A 27,899-nucleotide genomic window follows, 5' to 3' on the forward strand; every position below is an offset into this window, starting at 1 on the left:
GCCATGTGCCTAATATGGTACAGTAAGGAACAGAGAATGACATTTAATATAAGAGGGAAGTATGCTTTTAATAGTCATACCAGATTTTCCCACTTGCTACCAGAATGCTACTGCACCTGCAGGAAGTTAAGCTTTCCAATTTTCAGAATTCTACATGCAACACCATTAATGGAAAGTATTCAATATTCAACACTTTTACCATTTCTAGATATTCAATTTTTTTTTTGTATTCTATCACTCGCATTGTTCCAGCTTCAAGCAGAAGACTTTCATCCCATCTAGCTCACTTATCCACCAGTATTACCTTAAAGCATTTCTAAGAACCCTGATTTCGGTTTGTTGACAAGTTCCTTCTTTAAGCTCATTAAGTTTCTTATACCACCACTTGTACTGCATATTTAACCACCGTGTTTAAATGAAAATGTTCCTCCTGCATTTCCTATTTTCTTTGTTGCCCTTAATTTGTAAATGTGACCTTGTGCTTTAATTCTGTACACAGCAGCAAAGTTTACTTGGACCAACTTGTCCAAACCGGTCTTAATTTTGAACACTCAACATATGTGCTCTGTCTTCTCTTTTCAAGAAAAGAAAAACCAGGCTAGCTAATCTTTCCTTGTAAGTCAATCCCTTAATTCTGGGATGAACCTTGTAGCCCTTGTCTGTCCTCCTTCCAATAAATAAATAAGTACATAAATAAACAGGCAAAGCAAAAACTAAAATGCAATAAATGCATATAAGATATGCAAAATATTTTATTACTATAATATATGCAAGGTATTTCACATTAAACAAATAAGTCATTTCACTCAGCAAGTCGTGGAAATTGTTAATTTTGTTTCCTATCTACACATTTGGAAAAAAATTAATTTCTAGAAGTAGGATGATAGTGGACTGAATACATTTTATCTATAATCAGAAAGGCCCATATTATGGGGAACGACATCAATATGGAGATATGAAAATAGTGCCTTCCACCCCTATTCCTGGAATACTTGGAAGATCTACTACAGTATTCAACAAATCCAGAGCTGGTACATTGGGCGGTAGGTTTCAGAGAAAATCCATGTTCGTTCAATCAAAGGCTATGAAACTAAATAAGCCAGAACATTTTAAGAACATTTTAGTTGACTGAGTATTTAGGGATATCTTAACTGTTAAATGGCATTACTTGCCACATTTTAAATCAGTTTCCCTACACTCTTACTGAAGTCAGTCATGCACCATTCCTAGATCTAAAAGAGTGGGCAATGGCTAATGGTCAGTCCTCTATGAACATTAAACTGCCAATTATGCAAGAGTGAAACTTACTCCTTCTGTGTTCAATTGGGATTAGCAAAGGTAAATGATTGGAAATACCTTATACTGAAGTTGCATCATGAAGTGATACACATATATCACATTTAGTGTAAAAAAAAATAAACTGCTGGTTCTTTTGTTGAGATTCTGATAATTGCGTGAAAAAATAAAACATTAATCAAGGCAGCTGGAAACCTGCAGAGGATACATTTAACCAAGAGATAAAAACAAAAAGCTAAAAGCTACTGCGGATGCTGGAAATCCAAAACAAAAACAGAATTACCTGGAAAAACTCAGCAGGTCTGGCAGCATCGGTGGAGAAGAAATCAGTTAACGTTTCAAGTCTTCATGACCCTTCGGCAGAACTGAAGCATAGTTAGGAGAAAGGTGAAATATAAGCTGGTTTAAGGTGGGGGGGCGGGGGGGAGAGAGAAGTTGAGGGTGTGGTGATTGTGGAGATAAGCAAGCAGTGATAGGAGCAGATAATCAAAAGATGTCACAGACAAAAGGATCAAAGAGGTGTTGAAGGTGGTGATATTGTCTAAGAAAAGTGCTAATTAAGAATGGAAGACAGGACACTCAAGGTACAGCTCTAGTGGGGGTGGGGTGGAAAGACTAAAAAAGTTTTAGTTTTAGATTTAAAAATAATGGAAATAGGTGGGAAAAGAAGAATCTATATAAATTATTGAAAAAAAAGGGAGGGGGGAGAAACGGGGTGGGGATGGGGGGAGGGGGAGTTTAAGATCTAAAGTTGTTGAATTCAATATTCAGCCCGGAAGGCTGTAAAGTGCCTAGTCGGAAGATGAGGTGCTGTTCCTCCAGTTTGCGTTGGGCTTCACTGAAACAATGCAGCAAGCCAAGGACAGACATGTGGGCAAGAGAACAGGGTGGAGTGTTAAAATGGCAAGTGACAGGGAGGTTTGGGTCTTTCTTGCGGACAGACCGCAGGTGTTCTGCAAAGCGGTCGCCCAGTTTGCGTTTGGTCTCTCCAATGTAGAGGAGACCGCATTGGGAGCAACGAATGCAGTAGACTAAGTTAGGGGAAATGCAAGTGAAATGCTGCTTCACTTGAAAGGAGTGTTTGGGCCCTTGGACGGTGAGGAGAGAGGAAGTGAAGGGGCAGGTAGTGCATCTTCTGCGTGGGCATGGGGAGGTGCCATAGGTGGGGGTTGAGGAGTAGGGGGTGATGGCGGAGTGGACCAGGGTGTCCCGGAGGGAACGGTCCCTACGGAACGCCGTCAGGGGGGGTGAAGGGAAGATGTGTTTGGTGGTGGCATCATGCTGGAGTTGGCGGAAATGGCGGAGGATGATCCTTTGAATGCGGAGGCTGGTGGGGTGATAAGTGAGGACAAGGGGGACCCTATCATGTTTCTGGGAAGGAGGAGAAGGCGTGAGGGAGGATGCTGCCAGACCTGCTGAGTTTTTCCAGGTAATTCTGTTTTTGTTATACATTTAACCAAGTTGCACAACCTATGAGAATAGCTTAAAAACAAATGCTATTCAGCCATCATGTTATTTACCTCAAGGGTTAAAACAGCATATTTTAATATTTTCACACCCCAGATCAATGTTATCATTCACAACTAAACAGGCTCATCACACTCATGGTGAGTCAGAAGTTCTGAATTACAAAAGGGTGGGTGGAAGGTGGGTTGCTTCTCCACTAAATGATTTGGAAATAAATTTGAAAGTTGTAATAAGTAAGAACCAAAGGACTTCCTTAGTGCAGATCAATAACTAAACATTTTCCCTCATATGTCACAGTTGCTTAACAAACAAAACTGTGTCACATGAGAAAGAACAGAACAGATTCCACATTTCACTATAAAAACTAGTAGAGTGTTCTTCCACCCCGGGTATTCAGTCCTGTTTCTATAGTTCTTATTCCTTTTACTGGCATAGTCCTTCCACATCCCTACCTAGGTATGGTTAAAATAACCATTGATATACAAATGCAATTTCATTGAGGTCAGCCTATCACAACCAAATACAACCATCAGTATCGAAATGTATTATTACATTATTTTGAACATACTTAGGAAAGAAGAAAAAAAATCACATGGAATAAAGAAATTTACACTTATTAGATTTGTATTAGTTAAAACACACAAATTAGTTGCGCCTCCCTGTTCAAAACAACACGTAAAGTTGTTCGTTAAAACTTAATTTTGCTTCCAAATTCAGTGTGTTTCTTTCATAGAAGTGCAAAACTGCATTGCTTTTCAAAAGTTTTTTTGAGAGAGATTCAACAAATAATTTTACACTCAGTGTCACATAGGCAGACAACCCCCATCTGGTTAGTATGCATGCAGGCTGATTGCAGGAATCAAAATATAACACTGAAGAAAATAATAAGCTAATCTGCAACTTTCATTCTTTTCTATAACTCTGAACCAAGATTTGGTGTTATTCAGAGATTTTGTTTAAATATGCTTAAATTCAGGGCTTTTGTTAGATCCTCCTTCTAAACACTAGGGATAATACAGTCCTTCCAGAATTTGATTATTATATGAACAGATGTTTATGTTGTTTGTGTTTTCTTTCAGATTCACAAATATAATTTATAACCATTTAGCATATATACAAAGTACATGTCAGAATTTTGAAATATTGCCATTTAGGTACCATTTGTCATGTACATAACATGCTACAACTACTTAAACTACTCTTTGAATACAGTAACATTCATATGAATTCCTGTGAAAGTTACTGTTGAACTTTTGTGGAGATGATTTTGGGCAGGGAGGGGTGGGTTCACCATTTTCTATCATTCCAGTAGATTGGTTGACACCATGTTCCTGTGGGTGAACCTTCAAGGCAAAAAAAAAAGCACCCCCAGGTATTGAATAGAGAAACCTCTATTATTTTATTTCATCTTACTGATTTTATTTTGCAGTCTTGTGTGATCTTCCTTAACTTTAGACGGTAGGAGGATAACTACACTAGACCTTAATTTATTTGGGCTACCAAAACCTATTAAACAACAAAATAATAAAATGAATAATGCATCAATGGCACAAGCTTTTTATAGTCCCTATCAAACTCACCACTTGTCAAGGTAGAAAATAACCAATAGCTGCTATGTATCAAGGTTTGTCCTTTCTTTACCCGCCACAGAATCAATCTGGCTCAACTATCACTATTTCTGTGCTGTAACAGTGTGTGATCACACATACAATAAATACTGAAAGGACTTTCTCATAGCAACAAATTGAAATGCATTCAAGGTTAACAAAAAAATGTGAAAAAAAGGACGGAAGGTTCTTTTTTTCCCCTGATCCCAATTACTAAATCAGAACCAAAGTAAAATATATTTGGCACTAAAAGAAAGAAGCTGTTGCTTTCAAACCCATCTATATTATGAATTATATTGTGCTAAATCAAATGACAGGTAATGCACTAGTGATTAGAAAAATGTTGCACATATCAAAAAAGTCTAACTGTCCTACATTAAAATTACGGAAACTATGCATAACTGCTCCTTCAAGATTGCTGGAGAAAGGGGAAGAGAAAGTATCAATAGTCGTATAGATATGAATATTGTCACAATGTTTCGTTAGTGAAATTGGGCAAGTGTGGTTATGTAAGCATAATTCTCGTGATACATCTCATGATACACCAAGATTCTTAACTGAATTCTCACTGTTTGTACTCCTTCTGCTGGTTTTAGAAAAAAGATATCAGCACTTCCAAATAATCTCTTCCTTGGTGTACTACTTGTGTGTAAATGTTTACAGAATCTCACCAAGCTTTGGCAAATACATTATTTGGTTAAGTTTAAAGGCCTTTGCTTTTAATGAGTTTTCACAGAATATCACAGACTGTGAAGGTGCATTGTTTGGTAAATTTAAACTTATTCCAACGATGCACTTCGCATAGGTCTATGTTTGTGCTGGGATAAAGCCCAATGTCCAAAAGTCATTAATGCTACAGATTGCATTATTAAGTATGTAACAGATGAAGAGACATGTACAGCCTTCTATAGCTTAGATGTTACTGTAATGAATTTGAAATAAATATCCACAAGCTGCATCTTCAGTTTTAAGCTGAAACGTTCAACTACTTGAATAGAAGTTTAAAATTTTAAACTGCCCAAGACCGTTAATAAGCAAGGCTCCTGACAGCCTATGCTAAGCAATGAGTTTCCATTTCCTCAAATGTCCTTAGAAAATATAAGAGAAAGGTAACCTCAATTGGAAGGTCAGCCACCTAATGTTGAAGTTAAACCTTTTTTTCGCACGCACAAGTATCCCCCCTTCATTTCCCTTTATCAACAAATAACTGATCTATAAATTTTGCCACGTAGATACTGTAGGACAGGACTATTGAAACTGCCGTACTCCATCACACATTCAAAATACCAGAGTGAAAAAATCCTAACTTAAATATTGCATTAAAAGAACCCTTAACTGAATGATATGAATTAGTTCAGGTAGGGAAAAGCTACAACTAAAACATCAAGAGGCACATCAAATGCTCAGTCATTCTGGCAGCCGTGTTGATTTACATATGAACATACAAAAAGACATACAAGAATGAATTGGCTGGTCTGTCACATCTGTTCTAGTTACGATGCATCATGACCCCCAGTACCTTCTCACTGGCCGTCATGCAATCTCCTGAAAGAGTTAACGCAAATAAAAATAATCCTAAACCAATTCAGAGGAAAAAAATGTGGGAAATTCCTCTGACTCCTCAAGGCAATCAAAATTAGTTCAGAACATCACAATGACCATGAGGTACATAAAAAAGATAGGCTTGGTGTTTGGATGTGTAGCAACATCAAGAAACTCATTTAGTTCCTTTTGAAACTGTTGTAGCGAGTCTGTGCTCATCACACATGCCAGAAACTTGTCGTACACATTGATAACCCTGTGTAGAAGGAAAAAGCCCCTGACATCCAAGTCCATGATCCCTTGTTTTCCCTAATCTAACTAGTTCAAACAGTTGGTCCACACAGTCTCTTTGTCATTTTAAATATTTCAATATCAGTCCAAAATCTACACTTCTCCTGATGGAAAATACGATTCAGTTAAGCCTATCATGATAACTGAGGGGGGTTTTAAACTAGGATTATTCTGGCAACCCTCCTTTAAGTCTTTTCCAGAGCCTCTATATGACCCATCATGAGAGGATGGAAATTGGACCCTATTCTGGGTGATTGTTGACACACTGCATTATATACATTAACAATTAAACTTAGACAAAAATATCACAATTCTTAAAAAGAAAATCTCTAAATCTTGCATCAACGCACACAATTTTAGCATTCATTCCTCCCTCTCTCTGGACAGGATTAACCCTGTTTCTAAGACTAGCAACTTTAATTCTCCTCTATTTCTTATGCTGTCCTAAGCTTCGATTCCCAAAATATGGACTGTATGATGCAATTACTCTTTTGGAGGCCTTTCCAAATGCATGGGGCATCAATCCCTGTTTGTACATGAACATTGCTGCTCCTACTCAGTAGCACCATTGAAAAAATGATATATGCAAATGGCCTTCTGACACTCACTGTTGAAACTTGATATTGCCTGCATTCAAAATCATAACCCTAGACACGTGTATTCTTTCAAACAGCATTAGACATGGATAGTTCTAATTGGATCTTACCATGTGATGATTGCAGCTTGCAAACGAATTGCTAACATTGCTGTTATTATGACTGTCAAAAAATGTTGGTATCTGTAGATGCAGACTCTGCAGAACATATGTGGTTTGCATCTAGAAAACAAAGGCAAAGAAAACTTGAAAATTAGCTACACACAATGCTCTTTCCCTCCAGAAAAGTTATCAATGCTATTTAAAACTGCTTTTCGTATATAATGCATTGAATAATTTAATATCGAAGACAGACTTACTGCTGCCATCAAGTTTGAATGTCTAAACAATGTACAATGCAAACAATTCAAAATTTTTCCCTTCAATAGCATGCAAAATGACATCTGACCTGGAAATAAACTGTCCAGTAAGGAATGAGTGCCAGGAATACTGGGATAATTTTGACAAAGGACTTCACATCCTCCACCTTGTTATCTTGAAATCGTCCACCGTAGACAGTCTTGGCTAGATCCAGAAAACCTGGTTGTATAGATGTTGGGTAGATCCCATTGCTCTGGCTGAAAGTAAGAATAAATGTTTTATAATTCATGCTGTTTATGGAAGTGATAAATAAAGCCTCGTTTGCCTTCAGGTTATGTTAAAACTAGAACAATGAGTTAGGGGAAGATAAAATTACAGCCAATGCAAAAAAAATTGCACAAAGTTTCTATAAATACAATACCTAGACTAAAAGTGTAACAGTAAAATATGAAAACAAGTTAAAACAAGTGGCCTCCTAATGACTGTTTATTAAAAATATTGATTCTGATGGGGCTCAGCAGGGTAGATGCTGGGAGGGTGCTTCCTCTCATGTGGGAATCTAGAACCAGAGGCCACAGTTTCAAAATAAGGGGTCTCCAATTTAAGACAAAGGTGAGGAGAAATTTCTTCTCTGAGGATCATTAGTGTTTGGAATTCTCTTCCCCAGAGAGCAGTGGAGGCCAGGTCACTGAATATATTCAAGGCTTAGCTAGGCAGATTTTTGACTGACAAGAGAGTCAAACGTTATGGGGGATGGGTAGGAAAGTGGGGTTCCAGCCACAATCAGATCAGCCACGATCTTATTGAATGGCAGAGCAGGCTCAAGGGGACAAATGGCCTACTCCTGCTCCTAATTCTTATGTCCTTCTGTTCTAAACACCTAATGGAGCTTAACAGCTTAAAACTGGTTTGATAACATAGGGCAGAATTTTGTACTTGATGGGCGGGTGGGCCCCATCGGCTCGGTGCCGGGCGGGCAGCCGATCGCCGCTGCCAAAACGGGCCCTGCCGCCATTTTGAGTGGGAGGGCCAATTAAGGTCCACCCAGCGGGCCACCCGACGGGAAGCGCTATGCGCTTCCTGTGCAGGTGGGGGGTGGAGGGATTCTCCAACTGTCAAAATGCATTCTTTCACACTTGTGCGCGAAAGAGCGCACATCCCCGAGACTAGGTGCTGTCTTAGGGAGATCGCTGAAAGCGTTATAAACTTAAAAAATAGAAAAATAAAAAAATGATTAACATGTCCCCCTCATGTGACAATGTCACACGAGATGGGACATGTTAATAAATATCACAAACTTTTTTATGTGGATGAGGTTTCATGTTTTTTCAGAAGCCCACTGGGGCTCCTGGCCTGCCCGCCAGCCTTAAGGTTGGACGAGCAGGGCCTTTAATTGGCTTAATTATCCTGTCAATGGCTTCAATTGGCCATTGACAGGTTGGCGGGTGGGCAGCTGATTTTGCTGTCCACCTTCCTGAATATTAAAATAGGGCGGGATGACGTCGGGGGAACCCCCGACGTCATCCTGCGTCATTTTCGCATCGGCGAGTGGGCCCCGCCCCCAACTCGCCAACGGAAAAATTCTGACCATAGAGATTAAAGCTCAACACAGCAATAATTATGCTTCTAAAAATATTTTCCTTTTAAAATTTGAACAGTTGAAATATAAAGTAATACATGAATGCAAGTTCTTTATGCAACATCATAGTAGTATAAGTTTTACAAATCTACACAAAACTACCCCTTCAGTGTGAATTGTTCTTGCAAACTTTCTGTAGTTGCAAATGTGTATAACATGCAATACAAAACAACAACAGAAGGGGCAATTAAAATATTTGGGCAGATGCATTATTGGCAAAAAATGGATTAGCCATGCACCATATCCTCAAAATACAATTTTTAAAAAGAGTCAAGATTACCATGCAACCTTTACCTGGCATTTTCTTCACTATTGAGTTTCCTTGAAAAGCAGGAGTAAAAAAGGATCTTGAACAGGTCTGAGAAGGAACTGCCATCAGGTGGCTTTGAGACAAAGACTGATTTGCCACACGCAAAGATAAGGAGAGAGATCCCCATACAAACAGTTGGGATGATATATCCGAGGAGAAAACTGCAATTTTGTTGAATATATGAAATGCCACCCAATGAGACAATAGCACCCAGATTAATTGACCAGTAGAACCAGTTGAAAAAACGACGAGTGGCTTCGGGTCCTCTGTCTTTCACCTGTTGCAGAAAAACAACATTCAGTACCAGTACGCCAAAATTTCATTCAGTCATACTATCCATTTTATAATCACCATACACAAAATGATTGAAATACAAAATGCTATAAAATATTATACAAGTTGTATCATACAATAGATGAAAATGGCTTTAAAATTTTCATTCTTGAAATGCAATCTTATGGATCAATTGGCAGCTTCCCATCTGTCACATACTTAGGACAACCATTAAGCTGTTGGCTTTGACTCAGTGGTTGCATTCTCACTTCAGGGTCAGAAGGGAATTGGTTTAAGTCCAATTTCAGAGACTTAAGCACATAATCTAGCCTGACATCGCAGTATTGATGGAGTGCTGCACTGTTGGAGCTGACGTCTTTCTGATGACACTTTAAATCAAGGCTTCATCTATCCTCTCAAGTGGATGTAAAAGATCCCGTGGCCCTACACAAGAGCGAAGCAGAATTATCCCCATGTCCTGCCTAATATTTATCCCTCAACCAATTCCTAAATCATATGATCCGGTCATTGATTCCATTGCTGCTTGCGGGAGCTTGCTGTATGGCCTGTTAGGCTGCCATGTTTCCCACATTATAAGAGTGACTGCTCTGCAGAACTGTTTCATTGTCTAAAAAGCACATTAGGATATCCTGTCATGAAAGGCACTGCATGAATTCTCTCCTAGATAGGGAGAATTTTGTATCCATTTTGCCTTGGATCCTGGGCTTTTACCTTCTGACTAGCCTGCCATGTGCCATTGTCAAAAACCTTGCTAAAATCCACATGGACTACATTAAACACACAACCTTCAATGACCCTCTTTGCTAACTTCTCAAAAAATTCAAATCAAGTTTGTCAGACATAATCAACACTAAACAAATCCATAAGATAAAAGCAAAAAACTACGGATGCTGGAAATCCAAAACAAAAACAAAAATACCTGGAAAAACTCAGCAGGTCTGGCAGCATCTGCAGAGAGGAGCACAGTTAACATTTCGGGTCCGAATGACCCTTCAACAGAACCCATGTTGACTGTGCTTGATTAACCCTTGCTTTCTTAAATGACAACTTATACTGTCCATCAGAACTTTTTTTACAATATTTTGCCTACAACCAAGGTTAGGCTTATTGGCCTATACTTAATCTATCCTTTCCTCCCTTAAACAACAACACAAAAGTTAGCAGTCCTCTAGTCTTCTAACGCCAGACCTGTAGCCAGGGAAGGTTAGAAAATGATCGCCAGAGCCTCTGCTATTTCTTCGCTTGTTCTCTTCACAGATTGGGATACGTTTCATCCAGGAATGGTGATTTATCCAATTTCAAAGATCCTAAACTCTTTAACATTTCCTCTCTATATTTCTTCCAACCAATATTTCACACTTTTCTTCACGGCAATGTCTGCTTCGCTCCCCCCGCCTCCACAGCCACCCCTCTTTTGTAAAGACAGATGCAAAGTATTCATCAAGAACTGCATACCAAAACTCTTTACATCTTCCACCTCCACACACAGGTTACCTTTCCGATCTCTAATAGGCCACATTCTTTCCTTAGTTATCTTTGAAGCAAGAAGATAAAGGACTTGCATTTTTACAGTACTTTCCATGGCCTTAGGACATCTCAAAGTGTTTTCTAGTCAATGAAATACTGTAAAGTGTAGACACTGTTGTAATGTTGGAAGCATGAGAGCCAATTTTGTGCATTGCAAGCTCCCACAAATAGTAATGTGAGAATAACTAGATAACTTGTTTTTTAGGGAAGTTGATAGAGGGATTAGCAGGACACTGGGAGAACCCTCCTTTTAAAAACTGTACCATAGGAATTTTTATATCCACGAGGGCAGGCACAGCACTAGTTTAACATCTGATCCCAAAGATAGCACCTCCAGCAGTGCAGTATTCCCTCAGTGTTGCACTGGAGTATCAGCCTAGATTTACGTGTTCAAGTCTCTGGAATGGAACTTGAATCCACAATCTCTGACTAAGAAGCAACCAACTGACCCAGGGCTGACACACATAAGGAGGCACGTTCACAATTTGTGACTTGGTATAGGACCAGGATCAAACTTGTGGACACTGAGGCTGGATGAGTGGGTTGTGGTTCTGGGCAAACACTGCAACCCCGATATAACACAGGGCTCTGCTATTCTAGGGCTCTGCTGCACAGCATGATACCTGGGGCTCATGAAACAAACCTAGGAGAAGGCACTCCAGTATTTCAGTTCCAAGAACTAAACTGTTTAGGTTTGAATCCATGAGCAATGCTGTACAACATCACAAGTGCTGATTCAAGTTTCTGATTATGCTAGAAATTTTCAAGTACATTTTATGCAAAGAAAAATCATCTTTTTCCTTTCAAAAAGTGTAAGACATGAATCTTGCAATCATGCATTCACCCATCCAAAATGCAGATTTTAAGCCATTTTCTTCAGTATAAATAAGGAATCCCTCTTACTGGCTGCATGCAAGGAAGCTGGAACACGACAAATAAGTTGAGCACATGACAATCATAAGATGAATGCATTCTAGAAACAGAAAATCTTCTTCAGCCCCAAAATCATGCCCTTAATACCTGCTGGAAATTATCTAGTGGCGTTAGGGTAGCTGCAGCAACCGTAAGGAGATTGTTCCCTATTAAGCTTATTCAATTATTCTCATTTAAAATACATTTCTGAATTAAAATAAAATTGTAAACTTCTTTTTGATTGTCTTTTCAGTAAGGTGGCCCCGATTCTTTATTACAGCACAGCAATTCTGGTTTGGACTGGGATAGCAGTGGAAAACCAAACCACACAAGGAGTTATTAGAACAGATGGTCAAAACCTTAGTCAAAGAGGTAGGTTTTGAGGCAGGTCTTAAAGGAGGAAAGAAAGCTCAAGAGGTGAAGAAGTTTAGAGAGAGAAGTCCAGAGCTTAGAACCAAGGCCACTGAAAGCATGGCCGCCAATGGCAGAGGAATTAAAAAAGGAGATGCACAAGAGACCAAAATTGGAGGAGCGCACAGATCTTGGAGGGCTGTAGGAGGTTAGAGAGGTAAGAATGGGTGAGGCCATGGAGGGATTTGAAAACAAGGATGAGAATTTTAAAATTAAGGGGTTGCAGGACCAAGGCTCATGTGGGTCAGCAAGCGTAGGTGAGGGGTGAAAGGGACTCAGTGCAAGTTGGGATCAAGGCAGCATAGTTTTGGATGAGTATGGAAGGTTGGAAGCATTGGAATAATCAAGTCTAGAGGTAGGAAAGGCATTGATGAGGGTTTCAGTAACAGATCAGCTGAGGCAGGAAAAGAGTTCGGTGATGTTATTGAGGTGGAAGTAGGTGGTCTTGGTGATGGCATGGGATATAATTGGAGCTCATCTCATGGTCAAATTTAACACCAAGGTCATGGCCAGTCTGGTTCAGCCCTGACATTTGCCACATAGAGAGATGGAATCAGTGGTTAGGAAACAGAATTTGTGGCAGGGACTGAAGACAATGGCTTTGTTCTTCCCAATATTTAGTTGGAGGAACTTTCTGCTATGTGGTACTGGGCTAGGATCAAGGACTGAGCAAAAGGTAGCAATGTGAAACATATTTGTGCACTTTTGCTATGCAGTGCTTGATAACACCCATCATTGTCAAAAGACACTGGAAACATCATTCAGGGAAACTGGTGGATTGCTGAATGCTTGATTCAGATTTAAATTGGGAGTCAAAACATAGCTTCTGAGTTACAATGCATAAATAGAATTGTATTGATTTGCATCAAGTGGCTTCCACAGGTAAAATGGAGGGATGACTGTGATGGTGTACAGAATTATACCCTGCCTGGATAGTCCAACTGGGTCTTTTTTTCCTGTCTTTTTACATATGTAACTACTAAACACTACTTAAAACAGCATTTATGAAATATCTCCAACTGTTACTACAAATATGAAATTTGTGATATTGCTATATTTTGGGACTGTCTCTTTAATTTAGGGTAAAATGGAGGAATAAAGGAGGTATTCTGACCTGTGCTGAATTCTGCCTGACAAGCTTGGGTGGCTAAGCTGTTAAAGAATAGGACAAAGGGTTTCTTGCTGGGAAGACGGTGCAAGATATTCACAGCTGTAAGTGCAGAACAGCACTATTGACGGTGGTTAGACTGTTAGTCTCCAAGTCTCACGGAGATTTTAGGAACGTCAGGTTTTGTAAATGGTTATGTTTTTAAACTGCCTATTTAATTCCAAGCTAGAATGGAGTTGGGTGTCTAGAGGATAGCTAATTAGCGTTTCTACCTGGATAAAAGGCCCGTGTGATTCATGTTGCCATGGAGATGGGCTTTAAAAAGGTCAGAGCCCATAGGAAGCCACGTTTCAGTTGCAAGTTTTAATAAAATATCACTGAGCCTCACAGACAGGTCAGGTTCCAAGAATCTGAGAGAGCAGAGACCTAGAGGCAGCAAGTCTCTATTGTGCACCACATAGAATGCTGGTTGGACCTTGCATTCAGATTGGAGGCCAAGTTTGTGGGGGTTTAAACAAGGTTGGGAGATTTGTCTATCTTTGGCAAGAGGGAGGAATCTCCAGGATAACCTTCACCATGAAAATCAGTTTGGGGATTACAAGTTATCTGGCTGCAAAAGGAAAAAGGAGGCCACCGGGAGCTGGGAATAGCTTTGGACAGGTTCCTGGAGAATGAAGTGTCTACTTAAGGGAAAGAGTAAAGTGTGGCGGAGAATTGTCGGTTGACGTTGCAATCAAATCAACCACGATCATGTTGAATGGCAGAGCAGGCTCGAAGGGCCGAGTGGGCTATTCCTGCTTCAGATCGTACGTTCGTATGTCCTGAATAATGTTTAGAGAACGTTGCTATTAGTTTGTTTATTACAGTAAAAGTCTTAAAACTTGAAATCTTGTTGTGTGCTTCTTCCAGTCAATTGCTTTTTAAAAAAAGTTCAGTCCCTGTAGGGATCTAACACTATTTAGAAAAATAATTCACAAAAGAGAGTTGCTACCAAAATATAATTCTTTCCCCAAAAATCTGTGTTGGATTTATGAGGTGCACTATTCAAATCTCTGTATCAGCCTGAAACAATTACTCAAGTTTTTGAAAAGAAAATACTTAGTTTTAAGAAAATAGAATGCAACAAAATTTTAATTGAAAGTCAATTTGAAAAGTTTCTTCGTAAGAAGTCTTTGCAAAAAATGGTTAAGCAAAGGTTTGTGAAACCACTTTCAGGTTAATGCGCATGTCCTAGCAAAATGACATGCTCTTATTGCCTTCGGACTCCAAACAAGAGGCTAGTCAAACACTTCCTGAAAACAATGCTCTTTAACTCGAAAAAAATGCATTCTCTCACGTTAGTCTACAAAGTCAGCAAGTCTGTAACTGAGATAGAAGCAAAGAACGGCGGATGCTGGAAATCCAGAACAAAAACAGAAACAGAAATACCTGGAAAAACTCAGCAGGTCTGGCAGCATCGTTGGAGAAGAGCACAGTTGACGTTTCGAGTCCTCATGACCCAAGTCATGAGGACTCGAAACGTCAACTGTGCTCTTCTCTAACGATGCTGCCAAGTCTGTAACTGAAGTCAATATTAATGTAAGCAATTTGCAACGGAGTTCTTTCCATTGTCTGGCTGATTCTGTATTGACAGTTACTATCATTGAAAAAAAAAATACACTCCATAAAAGCCATAAAGTTAGGAAGGCATTGGCAAATGCAACTAACCGAGTGATATTAGCTACACCCTTCCTTGTTTGAGACATTTCCGCACTAGAGTGTCCAAAAGGGGGCTGTTATTAAAATAAAAAAGTTAGAACGCAGTGAGAATGCCACTACTGAAGCATTTTGCAATGTGTGCAACTTGAACTCCAGAAAAGTATACTGTACCTGATCAGCGCCAAAAGGGGTTATATTTGCCTTCACAGATCCTACACCAAGGGCGACGAGCACCAGACCCGAATAGATGGCTGGTGTGCAATAGCTATTCCGGCCAAGTGAACAAGCGCTGGAGCTGTTATTAATACATTGGGGGTCCAGGATAGGATAGAGCTCCAGCTCTCCACAGAGGTGACGCCGAGACTGATCCCATGAAATGAAAGGGAAAAGCATCATGCCGGCCAGGTAGAGGATCATACTCAGGAGGATGGTGGAGAACCTGCCCAGACAGGCGTCGGCCAGCCAGCCTCCAAACGGGGAGATGAAGTAACTGATGCCCATGAAAAGCAGCAGAGTCTGACCTGACTGCGGTCCCAGCCAGTCGTAGGGTTCGCTGTTGAGGAAAAGCACCAGGCCGCAAGTGATTCCGTAAAACGCCACTCTTTCCAGGGACTCGGTGACCAGCACGGCGGCGCAGGCCAGCCGCCTGCCTTGGAAAGCAGAAACCACCGGCTTGGCGGCCGCTCGGCTGTCCGGCAGCAGGGGAGTCCTCTCATCATCCTGACGGCGTTCCATTGGTAAAATAAAACTTTACTTTTCTTAACTTCGTAACCGTCAGACCCTCACCTCGCTGGCTGGCAGTTACAGCTGTGCCAAAAAACACATCGTCATTAGAATAACAAGCCTCCACTCCAACGGAAACACTACTCGACCCCGACTACCAGCCACTGGGCAGCAGGGAACCAGGCCTGGCTGGGGTCATGACCTCGCCACTCAGCAACCGTAACCAACGCAACCCTCCTTTTGCACTGCGTCCATTAGCCGGAACCTCTCGTGTTGCGCCCATTAGCCAAACCCAGCATCATACTCATCAACACCCATTGGTCAGAACCTCTCGCTCTGCGACCATTGGCTAACACCCCCACTTCGCACTACGCCCCTAGGTCAATCCCCCGTTTCTCGCTATGCCTATTGGTCAAAACCTCCCCCACTACGTTTATTGGCCATCCACCCTCGTCGCTCTTCGTCATTGGTCAAAATCCCGAAGAGCGGGTTTACTCAATCAACACGCAGCTCCGCAGAAACCTGGGCTTCAATTGGACAGCATGACTGTCAATCTCATGACCGGCTGGGAGTGGGAGGGTGGCGCTGATGAATTTATCATTTCTGGTTCCTCCTCGTCGTCGTTGGATATCCTGTATTCTTAACCTGATGTTGTGTGACTCTTAGGCTATGTTTGGGCCTGGTTTCCCCGCCCAAACTGGACATCTGCCCGGGGTGGGGTAGCTGGGCCCTAGGCCGACAGTTGATGTGATGCCAGGTGTTAGGGAATGGGTTATTTGCTGCCTGCGTGGCTTCAATTAGTAGCTCGGGATGAAATTGCTCTTTCTCGCCTGCCTTAGTCCTCCGACTGGGAACAGGACCACAGCTCAAAGAATAAGGTGAGGTTCACAGACGACCAGAGTCCTTTCAGGGAACAGTGTTAGCTGAGGTGGAGCTAGTGACATCCAAAGGTTTTAGTTTTTTTGAGCTTGAGCATGTCTGGGGCCAACCACCCAACGTTGACAAGAATACCTGGAAAAACTCAGCAGGTCTGACAGCACCTGCGGAGAGGAACACAGTTAACGTTTCGAGTCCGTATGACTCTTCAACAGAACTAAGAAAAAATAGAAAAGAGGTGAAATATAAGCTGGTTCAAGGGGGGGTGGGGGGGTTGGGACAGGTAGAGCTGGATAGAGGGCCAATCAGTAGCTCGGGATGAAGTTGCTCTTTCTCGTCGGCCAGCCAGCCTCCAAACGGGGAGATGAAGTAAGTGATGCCCATGAAAAGCAGCAGAGTCTGACCCGACTGCGGTCCCAGTCAGTCGTAGGGTTCGCTGTTGAGGAAAAGCACCAGGCCGCAAGTGATTCTGTAAAACGCCACTCTTTCCAGAGAAAAAAGGGGGATCGGAAAGGGGGTGGGGATGGAGGAGAGAGTTCATGATCTAAAATTGTTGAACTCAATATTCAGTATTTTTCCAATAATTTATATAGATTTTTCTTTTCCCACCTATTTCCATTATTTTAAAATGTATTTCCATCCATTGTTTTATCTCTACCTTTTAGCCTATTTCGATCCCTTCCCCCCCCACCCCCACTAGGGCTATCTGTACCTTGTTCGTCCTGCTTTCTACCCTTAATGTCACCTATTATCACATTCCTTAGACAATATCACCACCTTCAACACCTCTTTGCCCTTTTGTCTATGTCATCTTTTGGTTATCTCCACCTATCACTGGCCCCCTATCCAGCTCTACCTGTCCCACCCCCCCTTAAACCAGCTTACATTTCACCTCTTTTCTATTTTTCCTTAGTTCTGTTGAAGAGTCGTACGGACTCGAAACGTTAACTGTGTTCCTCTCCGCAGATGCTGTCAGACCTGCTGAGTTTTTTCAGGTATTTTTGTTTTTGTTTTGGATTTCCAGCATCTGCAGTTTTTTGCTTTTAACCCAACGTTGACTGTTCTCCACAGAATCCAACCTGGAATTGCTTTATATGTAACTTAAAATTTAGGAATTTCCGAAAAATAAATATACTGCCCTTGACTGCATTTCCCTTCAGAATTGACTGGCGAACAAGGCCCTTGTCAACCATGACCGTATTATGGATAATTTCATTTGACATCATGGCTTTGCCTAAAAATTGCTGCTTACTGAGGTCTCTTTGCCTCTTCTACTTCCTATCACCTGTTCTGCCTAAGCTGCTGTGGTGTGTGGCTCTTATCATGAAATGACACCTTGGTCTCTTCCTTCCCCCACACCCTGGCACAATTTCCCCCATTGAGCACTTCATCTCATTTAGCTGTTGCACCTCTCCCAAATCCTTATTCTTCACTGCCTCATCCTCTGAATTTTTCATTGAGACATACTTGCTTCTTTCCTCCCTCAGTCTCTGCAGTCCCCTCATTCTCCATGATTTCAGTTCCATTTTAACTTGTCTTGCCATCTCAAATTTCACTGCTGCCCCCTCTAATGTCTTCATCTGTGTAAACTCTTGAGTATAATACTCAATAAAAGTGGAAATTAAATTACATGTGACTTCCTTCAGGCTCAGGTGAATATATTATATTCATAATATTCAGTCCTATTATGAATAAGCATGATATATTGAGAACCATCCACCAGTCACCAGCCATTGCTGCTCTACCCCTCCATCATCTCAATCGCAGACAAGATGACTTCCTTCCATCTCACCACTTGGATCACACTACCAACCCCACTTCATTCTGCATCCGCCTGAGGAAAACTTACCTAACTTTCAACTGCACTTCTAAACTCACAACTGTCCATAGAATTTTAAAATTCATTCACTGGATGTGGGTGTGACTGGCAAATTTAGTGTCAATCCCCAATAACCCATGAGAAAGTTGTGGTGAGCTGCTTTCTTATGATACTACAGCATGTGTGGCGAAGGTGATCCCATAGTGCTGTTAGGTAGGGAGTTTCTGGATTTTGACCCAGTGACAATATAACAATAAGAAGTCTGGATAGTGTGTGAACTGGAGGGGAACTTGGAGGTGGCGATGTTCCAGGCAGCACTTTCCAAACCTATGACCTCTACCGCCTAGAAGGACAAGGGGAGCAGATGTGTGGGAACACCACCAACTGCAAGTTCCCCTCCAAGCCATGCATCATCCTGACTTGGAACTATATCATCATTCCTTCACTGTTGCTGGGTCAAAATCCTGGAATTCCCTCTCTAACAGCACTGTGGGTGTACCTACACCGAATGGACTGCAGCAGTTCAAGAAGGCAGTTCACCAGCACTTTCTTGAGGGCAATTAGGGTGGGCAATAAATGCTGGCAAAGCCAGCGAAGCCCACATCCTGTGAACGATGAATAAATTAAAAAAAACACCTGCCCTCCTAGGTGGTAAGAGGTCATCGGTTTGGAAGGTACTATTGAAGAATCTTTGGTGAGTTAATGCTGTGCCTCGTAAATGATGCACACCGCAGTCATGGTGTACCAGTAATGTAGGGGTCATATTAAAGCTGTTTGCTTTCCTCTGGATGGTGTCAAGCTTCTTGAGTATTGGAACTGCACTCATTCTGGCAGATGAAAAGTATTTCATCACACTCCAGACTTTTACCTTGTAGATGACTGAAAGGCTTTGAGGAATCAGTGGGTGAATCACTTGCTGCAGAGTATCCAGTCTCTGACCTAACCTTGTCGCCACATTAAATATATAGCTGGTCCAGTTAAATTTCTGCCCAATGGTAAACACCACCACCCCCCCACCACCCCCAGGATGTTGGTGGGGGGGAGTTGATGAAGGTAATGCTGCTGAATGTCATGGGAGGTAATTAGACTCTCTTGTTTGAGAGGGAACTTGTGTGGTATGACTGTTATTTGCTGCTGATCTGTGAAGTCTGAATATTGTCCAGATCTTGCTACATGCAGACACAGGCAACTTCATTATCGGAGGAGTTGCGAGTGGAACTGAACAATGCAATCATCAGTGAACACCTCCACTTTTGACCTTATGATGGATGGAAGATCACTGATGAAGCAGCTGAAGATGGTTGTGCTAAGACACTGCCACGAGGAACTCCTGTAGCAATGTCCTGTTTTGAGATGATTGGCCTCCAACACTCACAACCACCTACCATATAACTTCAACCGGGGGAATGTTTTGCCTCTCATTGCCGTTTACTTCAGTTTTACTATGGCTCCTTGATGCCACACTCGTTTAAATGTTGCCATGATGTGAAGGATAGTCACTCTCACCTCGCTTCTTGAATTCAGCTCTTCTGCCCATGTTTATACCAAGGCAGTAATGAGGTATGGAGCCAACTGGCTCTGGCAGAACCCAACTGAGCATCAGTGAGCAGGTTATTGGTGAATAAGTGCTACTTAATAGCACTGCTGACAACCCTTTCCATCATTTAGGTTGAGAGGAGGCTGATGGGGCAATAATTGGCATGATATATCCAATCCAGCCTTTTCTGAATAGGGCAAATCTAAGCAATATGCCACTTTGTTAGATGGATGCCAGTGTAACTGTACTGGAACAGCTTGGCTAGTTCTGGAGCCAGCATGTTGTCAGGTCCCCATCGTCTTTACAGTATCCAGTACACTCAGCTTTTTTTGATGTCACTTGCAGTGCGTTGAAGTGGCTGGAGACCTCAGTAGGCAGAAATGGATCAGCCAATCGGCATTTCTGACCGAAGATGGTTGCAAACACTTCAACCTTGTCTTTTGCACTCACGTGCTAAGCTCTGCCATCATTCTGGATGGGATGTTCATGGAGCTTTCGCTTCTTGCTAGTTTTTAAATTTTCTGCCACTATACACAAGTGGATGTGGCAGGACTGCAGAACTTTGATCTGACCCATTGGTTGTGTGATCACTTAGCTCTGTTTATAGCATGCTATGTCCACTGTTCAGCATGCATCCAGTCCTGTGTTGTAGCTTCACCAGCTTGGCACCTCATTTTTAGGTATGCCTGGTGCTGCTCCTGGCATGCTCTCCTACACTGCTCACTGAACCAGGATTGGTCCCTTGGCTTGATGGTAATGGTAAATTGAGAGATATGTCACAAATTGTGGTGTTCTACAATTCTGCTTCTGATGGCACACAATGTCCATTTCAACCCTTTATTCAGCATAAAGCTTCCATGGCTGTTGATCAGCTCAGTCACTTCCTCATCTTTGCCCTTGTCTCCAATAATCACTCTTGCACTTTTGTACTGTGGCTATTCCCCCAGTTGTGGTCCCTATCTTGTCTGACTTTGTAATCTACTACCCCATCTCCAACCTCCATTTTCTCTCTAAATTTCTTGAATGTGTTGTCACCTCCCAGGTTTGTGCTCATCTTTCCTGCAACACCATGATTCAATAGCCTCACTCAGTTCTATGCCTCTGTCCCTGCACTAAAATGGCCCTAATCATTGATATCCTCCCTGAATGTGACCTTCCTTGGCCTTCTCGACCACTCTTCAGTCTTTGACATGGTCAAACACGTTATTCCACCCCCCCCCCCCCCCCCCCCCCCATTTTCTAGCTGAATGGGACTGCCTTTACTTCATTCCACTCTTACCTATTCAATTGTAGCCAGAGCATCTTGAGCAATGGGATCTCCTCCCACCTCTGTACCGTTACCTCTGGAGTCCCCCAACAATCTACCCTTGATCCCTCCTATTCTTTATCTATATCCTACTGCTCATTATCCAAAGATGTGGCATCAGGTTCTACATGTACACTGACAACACCCAGCTCCATCTCGCCATCACTGCTCTTGAGCTTTCTGCTGCCTATATATTGTCAGCTTGCTAATTCAACACCCGGCCCTGGATGAGCGACAATTTCTTTCAGTTAGACATTGGGACGAGTAAAAACCATTGTCACTCAAATCTCATCATGGCCTCTCCCCTCCCAATCTCTGTCACTTCCCCTAGCTTTATTATCCTCCAACTCTGGCCTCTTATGATTTCCCCATGCTTTCTTCATTCATGCTGATGGCCGTGCATTGAGTCGTCTAGGCCAAATATCCAGAATTCCCTTCTTTGCTCCACTCCACCTCACTCAGCTCCTTCAAGACCTTCCTTTAAATCCTACTGCACTTATCCAGCTTTTAGTTATTCCTCCTAATATCTCCTTTGGCTTGCTGTCAACTTTGTCTGTAATGCTCCTATGAAGCAACTGAAGATGCTTTTCTACATTAAAGGCATTGTATAAATGCAGGGTGTTATAGTTTTAATCATTCCACAGAACACCAAGAACAGACTGATTTTCAACTACGGTACAATGTCTCAAATCCAGCTGTCCAAAAACTGAAGTTATCTGAAAACTGGACATTTTTAGAATGTGCCATTTTAATTGAGTAAAATAAAAAAAACTAACTTACCTGGACAATTCGGCTAGGCGCTGCGTTGGCACGGTGTGGCGCCAGACTAATTATCACCATTACCACTTGCATGTCAGTCTGTTCCTGTGCTCTAAGCCACCCTTGACTCTACCTGACCCGGTTTGGCCCTAAACTGCCCAACACAAAATCTGGCAAGATTTGAAATGCGGCACTACCTCGGTCCCAAGGTCGCTGGTTTTGAGACACTGTACCTGTATATTTCTCTTAGCTGTTTTTAAAAAAAAAAGCTTATTTCAGGTTAAGCACAAATTTGATTCAGGTGAATTTTAAATATCGCATGGAAAGAAACATATTCCTATTCCTATGGGCAGCTCACTCCACAACAGGGTGTGATGTTCTACACTTGAATTTAGGAAATCTTGTGATTTCACATGCGTGATTTATACTTCTGGTCATAAACCCTCAATAACCTGTAATTGCAATCATCCCTTGTGTCGAAATATATTGTCAGATCATTGATCTAGCTGCAGAGAATTGTATCTCATCTCTATGCTGTGCAGCTAAATTGTCCCAACAAACACAAGCCAACATTTATCATCAAACTATAGACTGCAGCTCATCCTTAATTTCTAATTCCAGAACTTATGACTAGACATTGCAACCCTCTATTTATAATGTAGGATGAATGTGGGAATGCTATCAGCTCCCCTCTAAGTCACATGGCATTCTGGTGTGCACATGGACTGCAGATTACTGTGTTGACATCCTGGAGTTCTGTGCCTAATACCACTGCAAAGACAGCAGCAGTTGAAGGCCCACCATCACCACCTCAGGACAACAAGAGAGTGGCAATAGTTGTGGCCTCGGCCAAATCCCAATTCCAATTTTTAAAAAAAATTTATAAAAGACATATGGTGCACTGTATTCAAATTTATGAAAGAAAAAGAGTGGTTAACTTTTCCTGCAGGTAACAGAACCATTCAATCTCAGTTGAGCAAATGGACATAACCTTAGGAAAGGTCATCTTAATTATAACAAAAGCTTGTATATACCTAGTGTGTTTAGCGTAATTAAATATCCCAAGGTGCTTCACAGGAATATTATAAACTTAAATTTAACACTGAGCCACGACAAGAGATATAGAGCAAATGACCAAAAGATTGGTCAAAGTGATAGGTTTTAAGGAGCCTCTTAAAAGAGACAAAAAAGGCAGAGAGGCTGAGGAAAGGAATTTCAGAGCTTGGCAACTGAAAGTACAGCCACTAAAAGTGGAAAGATTAAAATCAGGGATGCTCAAGTTGTCAGAATTAGAGAATTGCAGATATCTCAGGGTTGTGCAGCTGAAAGAGAATACAGAGATAGGGCAAGGCCATGGGGGGACTGAAAACAATGATGAGTACTTTAAAATTGAGGTCTTGCTTAATTAGCAGCCAACGTAGGTTGGCGGTACGAGGGCGATTGGTGTGTGGGACTTGGTGCAAGTTGACATATGGGCAGTGGAGTTTTGGATGGCCTCAAGTTTATGGAGGACAGAATGTGAGAGATTCACCAGGAATGCATTGCAGTAGTCAAGTATCGATGTAACAAAGGCATACATGGGAGTTTCGACAACGGATGAGCTGAGGCGGGCAAAGTCGGACAACATTACGAGGGTAGAAATAGGCGGTCTTAGTGATTGGGCACTTATATGGACAGGTACTCATCTCAGGGTCAAAAATGACACCAAGGCTGCGAACAGTCTGGTTCTGCCTCAGACTGTTTCCAGGCCAATGGGAATCAGGGGGAAAACTTCGCTGGTTGGAGTCATACCTAGCACAAAGGAAGATGGCTGTGGTTGTTAGACGTCAATCATCTCAGTTCCAGGACATCACTGCAGGAGTTCCTCAGGGTAGTGTCCTTGGCCCAACTATCTTCAGCTGCTTCATCAATGACCATCCTCCCATCACAAGGTCAGAACTGGGGATGTTTGCTGATCATTGCACAATGGTCAACACTGTTCATGACTCCTCAGATATGAAGTAGTCCATGTCCAAATGCAGCAAGACCTGGACAATATCCAGGCTTGGGCTGACAAGTGGCAAGCAACATTTGCACCACACAAGTGTCAGGCAATGACCATCTCCAACAAGAGAGAATCTAACCATTGCCCCTTGACATTCAATGGCATTACCATGGCTGAATTCCCCACTATCAACAGCCTGGGGGGTTACCATTGACTAGAAACTGAACCGGACTAACCATATAAATACTTTGGCTACAAGAGTAGGCCAGAGACTAGGAATCCTGCAGCAAGTAACTCACCTTCTGACTCCCAAAAGCCTGCCCGCTACAAGGCAAAGTCAGGAGTGTGATGGAATACTTTCCATTTGCCTCTATGAGTGCAGCTCCAACAACACTTAAGAAGCTAGACACCATACAGGACAAGGCAGCCTGCTTGATTGGCCCCCCCATCCACAAACATTCACTCCCTCCACCATTGACGCACTGCAGCAGCAGTGTGTACCATCTACAAAGTACACTTCAGGAACTCACCAAGACTTCTTAGACAGCACTTTCCAAACCTTTGCCCACTATCATCTAGAAGGACAAGGGCAGCAGACACATGGGAACACCACCACCTGGAAGTTCCCCTCCAAGCCACTTACCATCCTGACTTGGAAATATATCGCTGTGTCTTCACTGTCACTGGGTCAAAATCCTGGAACTCCCTCCCTAATAGCATTGTGGGTGTATCTACACCACATGGACTTCAGCAGTTCAGGAAAGCAGCTCACCACCAGCATCTCAAGGGCAATTAATAATGGGCAATGAATGCTGGGCTAGCCAGCAATGCCCACATCCCATGAAAGAATTAAAAAAAGGATTGAATTGGTGGATAGAGAGAAGGTTGTGACAGGGACCAGGCTTGGGCTTCCCAGTATTTAGTCGCAGGAAATTTCTGCTCATCCACTATTAGATATCAGACAAGCAGTCTGATGGTTTAAAGATAGTGGAGGGGTTGAGAGAAGTGAAGGTGAGGTAAAGCTGGGTGTTGTCATCATAATGTGGAAACCGACACTGTGTTTGGAATGATGCTGCTGAGGGCTTCAATGTAGATAAGAAAGAAGAGGGGGCCAAGGATATATCCTTGGGGAACACCAGAGGTAATGGTGCTGCATTAAGAAGAAAAACCATTGTAAATTATTCTGTGGCTATGATTCGATAAGAATGAAACCAGCTGACTACAGTCCCAGCCAACTGCTTGACCTTAGAGAAACACTGGAGAGGATGGTGCAGTCAACTGTGTCATAGAACAGAGGAGGCCAGTCAGCCCATCCCATCTGCACCAGCTCATTCCTAGATTAATCTTGTAAATACCATTCTTTCCCCATATTCCTGCAATATTTTCTCTTTGATGTATTTATCGAATTCCCTTTTGGAGTTAACCATTCAAACTGTACATACACCCCCCATCAAGCAGTGCATTTTGACTCCTAAACAATCATTGCTTTAATTTCTCCTTGTTCTGTTGTACAAGACTTGGAAGACAAATGTTAAAGTTAGAGCAGTGAGAATAGTTCAGCAATATTGCAAGTTTGAAAAAATAAATCAGGGCAAGGTAGGAGTACGATGACCAGCAGCAGAGGCCACCCAGAATTGCAGATTGTGTAAAAATTCACAGCTGGTCCTGGGCAGGAGCCCAGATGGGGTTGAGTATAGAAACACACACCTGACTTTCAGCACTACCCCTCCAACAGTGCAGCACTCCCTCCATACTACCCCTCTGATAGGATTGCCAACCCTCCGGGATTTGTCTAGAGTCTCCAAGGCACTGAAGATCATGGGGACATTAAGAAAGATTTTTCTTTTCTTTGAACATTTCTCTTTACCAGATATAAAAATTTTGAAAATGGTAAAAAAAAGACTATTTGACTGACAGTCAAGCATCATCCAATTAGGTGATGAGTCTTTTAGAAGACAATGTGCCACAAGGATGGATGTGTTAGCGACTAATGGCTGGAGCATGGGGGCAAGTTATGTGATGAAACCTCCAGGAATACATTTAATCACAATTAGCAGCCCAATCCTCCAACAGTACAGTGCACCTTCAGTTATGCCCCTCTGACCGTGCAACGCTCCCTCAGTTCTGCTCCTCCAGCAATGGAGCACTGCCTCAGTACTGACCCTTGGTTGTAGATGGGTCAAGAAGGACTAGGAGTAATGCACCTTTGTCACAGTCAAGTAGGGTGTCATTCGTGACTTTGATTAGAGCCATTTGGTACAGTGGCAGGGTTGCAAACCTGATTGGAGAGATTAAAACATGAAGTTGTGAGAAAGATGGACATGGATTCGACAGGCAATACCACAGACTTTGGAGAGGAAAGGAAAGTTGAAGATGGGGTGCTAGTTTACAGGGATAGCGGGGTCAAGGGTTCTTCATTTGAGGAGTACAGTGATGTCAGAAAACTTAAATAAAAGGAAGAACTTGCAATTATAAAGAAGCTTTCATGACCTCAGGGTGATCCATCTCAACATCTCCTGAAGTCTCCACCATAACAAGCCAATCTTAAGCCAATTTGATTCACTTTATGCGGAGAAGTCTTTGGGCCCCAACATGATTGTAGTCCTGAAGAACTGTGCTCCAGAACTAACTGTAACGTTAGCCAAGCTATTCCAGTATAGCTACAACACTGGAATCTACCTAACAAAATGGAAAATTGCCCAGGTATTTCCTTTCCACAAACAGCAGAACAAATCCAACCCAGCCAATTATTGCCCATCAGCGCACTCTTAAACATCAGCAAAATGATGGTACATGCCATCAACAAGGCAATCAAGTGGTATTTACTCACCAATAATCTATGCACTGATACTTAGCTTGGGTTCCATCAGGACCGTCCAGCTTCAAACGCCAATACAGCCTTGATCCTAACATGAATAAAAGAGCTGAATTCCAGAGGTGAAGTGAGAGTGACATCAAGGCAGCATATGACCAAGTTTGGCAAGACCTGAACAACTTCTGGTCTTGGCCTGATAAGTAGCAAGTAACATTCATGCCACATTAGTGACAAGCAATAGCTATATCTAACAAGAAAAATTCTAACCATCTCTTGAGATTCAATGGCAATACCATTGTTGGATCCTCCACTCTCAACATCCTGGCATGGGTCAGCATTGACCCGAAACTTAACAGGTCCAGCCACAGAAATGTTGTGCATACAAGAGCTGGTCAGAGGCTGGACATTCTGCAGAGAGTGACTCACCTCCTAACTCCCAAATCTGCCTGCCATCTACAACGTAGAAGTCAGGAGTATGATCGAACAGGGGTTCTCAACCTTTCGAAGCTCCCCTCATTTTGTAACACAATGGACGCATTTTTTAGTCATAAAAATTAATTATATAATTAAAAATGTACATTTGTTTTAATTAATTTGAAACTTCTTGCTGGTGCTGAGCAATGATTTTCTGTAAAGTTGTGGAGGTATCTTCAACAGAAATGAGTAAAATGTGGGATATGAGTAACCAAAAAGTTTAAAAATGCATGTAAGGACGTCTGAAAAAGGAAATGGTTAACCAAAAATCTGAAAATATTGTTCAGAAAATAGGTCTGAAAGGGGAAATGGGCAACTAAAAAGCAGGGAAACAGTAAACCAAAAGCTGCAAAAATTAGTAAATGGTGGGAAAATTGAAAGTAGAAAAATACCTGCAGAGCCCAAGTCCGAAATGGGAAATGGTTCACCAAAAAAACAGAAAAATGATAAAACAAAACATGCAGTAAATTAATATCATTAGATTTTCTTTACATTTTGCAATCTGAAAGATGTTTTGTTGATGTGGAAATAGTTAAAACAATTACGAAT

The 27,899-nt window shown here is 41.9% G+C and overlaps 2 protein-coding genes across 8 annotated transcripts in view; one reads left to right on the plus strand and one right to left on the minus strand.

The window, feature by feature from the left end:
- Positions 1-15,933, minus strand: part of slc15a4 (solute carrier family 15 member 4) — an 89,707-nt gene extending 73,774 nt beyond the window's left edge. The window contains exons 1-4 of the mRNA XM_078554110.1: positions 15,229-15,933; positions 9,092-9,384; positions 7,247-7,415; positions 6,910-7,020 (exon numbers count right to left, since the gene is read on the minus strand). Coding sequence (XP_078410236.1) covers positions 6,910-7,020; positions 7,247-7,415; positions 9,092-9,384; positions 15,229-15,792 — 1,137 coding nt within the window. The 5' untranslated portion in view covers positions 15,793-15,933. The remainder of the gene's footprint in view (positions 1-6,909; positions 7,021-7,246; positions 7,416-9,091; positions 9,385-15,228) is intronic.
- A 465-nt stretch (positions 15,934-16,398) lies between these two features.
- Positions 16,399-27,899, plus strand: part of glt1d1 (glycosyltransferase 1 domain containing 1) — an 85,532-nt gene continuing 74,031 nt past the window's right edge. For all 7 annotated transcript variants that reach the window (XR_013578194.1, XR_013578195.1, XM_078554111.1 and 4 more), the window contains exon 1: positions 16,399-16,658. Coding sequence is in view for 5 of the 7 variants with exons in the window: in XM_078554111.1 (XP_078410237.1) it covers positions 16,591-16,658 (68 nt within the window). In the remaining 2 variants the exon portion in view is untranslated. The remainder of the gene's footprint in view (positions 16,659-27,899) is intronic.

The sequence above is a fragment of the Cetorhinus maximus genome, chromosome 12 (assembly GCF_964194155.1).
Source record: "Cetorhinus maximus chromosome 12, sCetMax3.hap1.1, whole genome shotgun sequence".
Lineage (NCBI taxonomy): Eukaryota > Metazoa > Chordata > Chondrichthyes > Lamniformes > Cetorhinidae > Cetorhinus > Cetorhinus maximus.